A 7,092-nucleotide genomic window follows, 5' to 3' on the forward strand; every position below is an offset into this window, starting at 1 on the left:
TTATAATAGGAAATGTTGGGCATCCTTAATAAGAGGCGGAGCTACCAGCCCTGCCTAATGTATATTAGCATTTTATTGCTTGTATTAATATTTTACCACTTTAATTATTTTTTTTAAGTGAAATGTTCTCTTTTTAAAGTCTTCACTTCAGACTTGAAAGGAGAAACTCTTTTTCTTTGTGGAATCGGGGATACAGTTTTCGCAAATGAGCAGAAAGAAATCTTGCATCAAACATTGGAATTTAAAATTACCCAATAGCAGGGTATGCAGTTTTATTCAGAGAGAAACTAACAAGTACTATGCAAGCCAGCAATATATAAAGCATCACCGAAAACGTGAAGTGCCTAGTAAATCATGGGCAAGAACATTAGTTAGTTAATGAAAGCCAGTTATGACTACAAAACAGATCATGTGTGAACCTAGACCTAGTGAACCTAGATCTGTGAAATTTGGCAGACATCACAACAGAGAATTACTGGACCTTCATAACTTGTCTTTCTTACTTGTAAGAACAAGGATGTTATGAGGCTAATCTTGAACTGATCTCTACTTTTGGGTCATGTGGGATTATACTTCAGCCACCTAGAATGCTTTTAATCTTTCAAAACAGCCATGAGACACCCTTCAGAACATACACAAACTGATTAGTAAAAGATATAAGTAAGAGAGCAAAAGATTTTTCTCCAACTGTCCAAAATATATATATTTTTAAATATCACTTTTAATTTTGCTGAAAGTTTTTTGCATCACATTGAGAGAGGAGAAGACAAACTGAATGTAGCGAATCCTCTTCCTTTTTCCAGAGGCTACACTAATGTTAGCTGCTTGAAAGTGGACTACTACTAACTCCCCCAATAATCATATTGATTGAAGAATTTGGGCATAATCTGCCCAGAAGCTATTCAGAGGCTAAGATTTTAAAATTTTCAACCAAAATTTTAGTTGGTTTATACATAAAGTTAAGATTTTTGTCACAGGTATTTTTAGTAAAAGTCATGGACAAGTTGCAGGCAATAAACAAAAATTCACAGAAGTCCATGATCGGTCCCTGACTTTTACTAAAAATACTCGGGGGGGGGGGGGGGGGGGAATTGACTAACAGTCGGAGCCACTGCTCCAGCCCCAGCAGCTGAAGAATATGAAACAGGAAATGCCAATTTTTAGAAAAACAAATCATAACCTCTTATTCCAACTGTACTCATTTAATTACACCTAAATATCAAAAGAAGCTTGCCTGACAAGACACATGTTCCTCTGTTTCAGTTTACAGCTGACACAGCTTGTATCTAAAATTACAAGTTGTTCATGCCAGTGCCATTCTATTGATGCCACTTACTGACCAGTTAACTATACTTTCATGAATGAGGGAGCTCTGTGGTTCTGTGCAGAATGCTAACCTTTGAAAAATGAAATAAAACTTGTTGTCTGTAGGTAGGACTTAACTGGCTCTAGTGCAGTGAAATTAACAAGAAATATATCTAGAAATCCGAACTTCCAAGACCAAAACACTCCGGTAGATAAAACGCCCATTTTCTAGCATCTGATAAATAACCTTTGCGATTTTTCCCTTACTAGGTTGATGAAAATATGAAGGTAGCCCAGAAACGAGATGCTGTTCGGCAGGGAATGTTTTATTTCAGAAAAGATATTTGTAAAGGTACTGCACTTACTGCTTTCAGATTACTTGCTAAGGACCAGTTCAAGAGATGCAGAAAGTTAATTGTTTTGCTTTTCCCCCTTCTTCTCTGATAAGGTGGAAATGCTGTTGTAGATGGATGTGGCCCAGCACAGAATGGGAAAGAGACAGATGCAGAAGAGTACACCTTGATGAGCATAGACACAATCATCAATGGAAAGGTGTGGGGTAGTTTCTATTTGGAACACTGAACTGTTTTCCTTATTCACAAATTACATCAAGTGAGTTTATACAGGTCGTGTGTTATTTCTTGCAGGATGGTGTCTTTCCTGGCTTAATCCCAATTCTAAACTCTTACCTCGAAAACATGGAAGTGGATGTGGACACAAGATGCACCATTCTGAACTATCTGAAGTTAATTAAAAAGAGAGCCTCTGGTATGACTAATGCTTATATGTTGGATGCAAAGAAACTTGACTGTGAATTTCCTGATTTTTCCCTCCCTCCCTCCCCCTCCCCCCCCAATTGTATGACATTTAAACAAATCTTTTAGATAATTTCTAATGTAAAAGGGGACTTAATCTACCGTAGCAACTTTGAATATTATTAATCTGTTATCTTTCTGCACCTGTTGAATCACAAATCGTTACCAACACTTGGGTCTGTGGGGTAGTGCTGCGTAATTCTGGTGTCATACTAATTTTGCTAATTACACTGGCAGCATAATTTAGCATTAATATGGTGCAGTAGAGCATGGGGCCTTGTCTTTGGGTGTCTTATAAAACAAGCAGGGAGTCCTGTGTCCTTTGGTCCCGAAAGCTACTTATGGGATATTATTTAAAGAAAAAAGTCCTTTAAACCCCTATTTTTACCTCATCATAGCTTTAAAAATATTTGTTCAGATATGCAGTGTTTGGGGATTCCCAAGACGTCGAAATCAGTTTGACTCCAATCTTGGGTTGCTTTATTTGGCGTATAGCAAAGCTACACTGAGTTGATCACACTCAAGTATAGTGGATGGGTATATGGTGTACCACGTGTCCAAAGTTATACAGCAAACCTCTTCCTTCATATATTTGCACATTGCATTGAATTTACATCACCTCTTTTGGGCTTGGCTTGGTTACTTTGTGTGAAACAATCGCTGTAAAGCATGCTCTGTTCGCGCAGTGTCCATGCACAATGTACTTTTTACCTAATCTTTACTTTCCCTACTTACCTTAGCCATTGTTACCTTGTCCATTGTTAATGGCTCCTTGGGTGTTCCCCAGAATTTTAGCTGGGACAGATATTGTTTCCAACCTGATGACCCATTCACCTCCTTAGTCCGGTCTCCTAAGAAATGAGGTCTCACCCATGTCAAATTATTCATGTCAAGCCAGGCCTACATGCAGTAGGCTGGTTTTTCATGCCCATTAATTGTTTTTTCTAGAGTGCACCATGTACATTGAGAAAAGGAGAGGTTTAAACTTTTTATTCAAGTTAGGCATAAACAGATATACTTGCCTACAAGAGTCTGTATGTGCAAATACCATGGTGTGTGCGCCCGGTCTCTAAACCATCCTAAGTAGTAACGGTAAGGGCTGGCTTTCAGTCTTACTGAAAGATGAATCTCTCGACTCATGACCTCATAAACAATTTCACATTTTTTTGAAAATGCTATAGAAACTTGTAGCTAAATAGCATTTTAAAAAATAAGATGAAAATAAGGACTTAGTGGAGCTGGAAATGCTACATTATACATTTAATATTACAAGTAGATGTTGCTATATTTGCTTTGGTAATCTCTAAGAATAATTTTTTTGGGGTGTGGTGGTGGTCATCCATCAGTCATTCACCCACTCAGCATCTGACTTCTACTGTAGTTGTTTCCTTATTAGAACTAACTCCATTTATCTCACTCTACTGGTCTCTAAAGTCTGAAGTGCTACTAACATCAGCTTGAGTAGTAAACTCTTATGACAGTCTTCAAATAGTAAAAGGTGGTTATAAAGAGGAGGGTGATAAATTGTTCTCCTTATCCACAGAGGACAGGACAAGAAGCAATGGACTTAAATTGCTCCAAGGGAGATTTAGGTTAGACAGTAGGAAAAACTTTTTCTGTCGGTATAGTTAAGCTCTGAAACAGATTACCTAGGGAGGTTAAGTAATCCCTGTCATTGGAGGTTTTTAAGAAATACATGTCAGGCATGGTCTAGACAACACTTAGTCCTACCTCGGTGCGGCGGACTGGAGTAGATGACTGGTCCCTTCCAGTCCTATGTTTCTTTGATTCTAGAATTTGGGTGTTTTTGATACTGAAATGACACTGAATGTTTGATATTACACTTTTATGTTCAAAAATTGAAATTTATAACAGAAAAAACATTAGATGTGTCTTAACATGTTGTGGCAGTTTTTTAGGCACAAGCTCTGGAATTTCCTAGTTGTTCCCAGTACCTCCTTAGGGTCCTATGGGTCAGAAGTTCCTGAACGGTGGTCCATGTGCAGCTGTCTGGTTGCTAATGTTGTCTACGCCAGATAGTCTTCCTTAAATTTCCTACTATTGCTGCCACTGGTATAGTTCCACCAGAGGTAGCAACATCGTGAGCACTAGCATAGATTAAAAATTGGCATCTTAGCTACTGTTATCTAGCCCTGCTCTGGTATAGTTAGACAACGGTGTTTATAGTGCCAGCAGCTTGTCGACCCTAGCACTCCTACTAATGGAACTGTACAGGTGGAAAAGCTAAGGAAATATCTAATACACCTCTACCCCGATATAACGCGACCCGATATAATACGAATTTGGATATAATGCGGTAGAGATATGATTACAGATACAGATAGTTTGACACTTGGTCTCTGAGACAGTTTCTCTATTAAAATGTGCTTTTATGTGAAGAGTTTGACAGTTGCTGCCTTAAATTGTCTGCTTTTCCCATTGATGCATTCTGATTTTTTAGGTTCTGGTATAGTTTCTGTTACGCAAGCTCATAAATGTATCTTGACATTTTACTTCTGAAACTTTGAAAGTAAAACTTCTAGGATATAGATTGTTCTAGATAAGTGTGACTTTTAGTGTCTGTGTCGGGAGTGTGCTTAGTGTATGTCCTTCAATATGCGTCTATAGTGAGTTCATGATTTTTTTATTTTTTTTTAATGTGGCCAGATTTTACTATGAAGCATATGTGGTGCTCGTGACTATACAGTGTGTATGTAATTAGAAATACTTGCAGGTATGTAATATACTAAATAAAGTAGATGCTAAATGCAATGTATACATGTCTATAATATGATTTTTATTTACTTTTTCTCCTTTCAGGAGAATTAATGACAGTTGCTCGGTGGATGAGGGAGTTTATTGCAAACCATCCTGACTACAAGCAAGATAGTGTGATCACTGATGAAATGAATTACAGCCTTATTAGGAAATGCAACCAAATTGCACAAGAAAAAGCAGAGTGCCCTGAATTACTTGGAGTAGGATTTAAGAAAATAAAACACAGTGGAAATAAAACTAGCTCTTTTTAATGAAATGCTTGAATACCGAGTAGAAAGTGTAAACATTCTAGTGAAGAATGAGTTACAGTACCGTGTATCCAGTAGTTTCAGGTTGTGAAGACCAAAACAGGTAGTACTGCACCTAACATGGGCCAATCTGCCTAGATATTCATTTAAGGCTTCCTAAAATGGGCATATTCTTATTGTTAAGGTTTATACAGTGTACATGTAAATAGTAAAATATTTTTATGACTAACATCAGTGTATTTTAATAACATTGTACCTAAAGTTGTTGTGAACCAGCTTGTAACTTTTTTATGCTTCTTCTGGAAAAAAAATTACTGTCCTGAACAACTTCATAAATGTAATATAATGGTACTTGTATATTGTATGCATTCCAGATATTGAATGTTGACTGTAATTTTTTGTTACCTGGAATGTACTAATCTACCTAATTTTAAAGAAAATGTTGGGACCTGATTCACAGAACTTTCCTTTCCATCCTCCGTTGAGTATATAAAACAGAATAAATTGACATGTTCCCTATTTGTTCATCTTTGTGCCAGTCCCTTGGCTACCACAACACCTGCATGCACTTATCAACCACAGACCAGTAGAATCTGCTCAGTCTTCACTCAAATATGCAAAATCTGCTCATTTCCTGATGAGCAGAGCCTAAGGGATGGCTTGACAAGGCTCTTTTGGACAACCACACCACATGCACAAAAGCTTCAGAAATAAATGCATCCTTTACTGGATATAGTCTGGTAAATTCCTGTGTTCTAACAATTCCAGAAATAGATTTTACCGTGGATGACAGTCTTTCAATTTAAACATGGAGAGAGAGAGAGAGAGAGAGAACTGGAATGTTAAAGGAATGCTTATGTGAAAGGTGAAATGGCTGAGAAGTCTGCTCTATTTTGTGCTGCTCTTTAGTTTTATTTTTTTCCAACTGCTGCTGTTCCTAAAGTCAACAGAGTGCAACACAAAAGCAAGATGAGAACATATATTAATTCCTTTTCTAGCCTAATTCACTCCTCCACCCCTGACTTTACTAAATGTTTCTGTCATCAACACGCTAACTTACTAATAACTATTGCTGAGCATTGTAAGCACAGGTTAATCCCTGCATAAAATCAATCTAAAGAGAAATCATGGAATGCACTAATCCTTTTGTGAATTGGGAACCTGCAGTTTAGAGAGATTGTAAATAATTTAGAACTTGACAATTACAGCTGTATATAACCTAAATTTATGGGGACTTTTTAATTTAGTTTATTAAATGGCTTCTAAAAGTGACATACTGTATGGCAGATTATGCAAAGTTTAATACAAGCATATATAAATATCTAAGGTGTAATCATTTTAAAAAGGAACTAATGGAGAAATTGTAATGATGCTGCACCAGAAAAAGCTTTTATGTATCAATATTAGAACTTGTGCTGTGTTCATAGGTGTGCTTTAGAGAATGAAAGAATGCCTGTTTCTTTTTTTGGTGAACCTGTTTTAATCAAGATGTAGATGGCAGGTGATATGCTCATTAGTTTGTGGAATATGGAAATAAAAAATGAACTTTGCAGTATATAGTGGTTGTTTGGATGTATATAAAGAATATCCATACCAGAGTGGAAACATTTTCTTGCCACAAGTGCAGCAAATAACTTTCTTTTCAGAAAATTCCCCATCGCTGTGATTGTCGTTTCTAGCAAATTAAGCAGCAGTGGAAGTAATGAGTACTTGGATGGAAGACTTCTAAGGGAAGCCAGAGTACAGTAGGAAGAGGTGTGTGTTGATTTATGTGGCACTCCTCTCTTGAATTGACACTGAAGAAATACTCCAGCATGATACTGGGTCACAGTGCTGTTGGAAATAATCTTTCAAGGCTTAAGACCAAATGTGGTTTAGATTCCATGGTACATCTTAAATATATAATTTTTTTTAAGCAAAACCCCCCAAAGACTGTCACTTATGTA

General features: G+C 37.0%; 1 protein-coding gene across 3 annotated transcripts in view; it reads left to right on the forward strand.

Moving 5' to 3' along the window:
• The window catches only part of GCLC (glutamate-cysteine ligase catalytic subunit), a 54,322-nt gene extending 47,619 nt beyond the window's left edge, over positions 1-6,703 (forward strand). For 2 of the 3 annotated variants that reach the window (XM_034766331.1, XM_034766329.1), the window contains 4 exons: positions 1,576-1,657; positions 1,754-1,857; positions 1,953-2,073; positions 4,941-6,703. In XM_034766331.1, coding sequence (XP_034622222.1) covers positions 1,576-1,657; positions 1,754-1,857; positions 1,953-2,073; positions 4,941-5,149 — 516 coding nt within the window. In that variant the 3' untranslated portion in view covers positions 5,150-6,703. The remainder of the gene's footprint in view (positions 1-1,575; positions 1,658-1,753; positions 1,858-1,952; positions 2,074-4,940) is intronic. The other variant, XM_034766330.1, reaches the window with a different exon arrangement.
• The last annotated feature ends 389 nt before the right edge of the window (positions 6,704-7,092 follow it).

This window comes from Trachemys scripta, chromosome 3 (assembly GCF_013100865.1).
Source record: "Trachemys scripta elegans isolate TJP31775 chromosome 3, CAS_Tse_1.0, whole genome shotgun sequence".
In the NCBI taxonomy this organism is placed as follows: Eukaryota; Metazoa; Chordata; order Testudines; family Emydidae; genus Trachemys; species Trachemys scripta.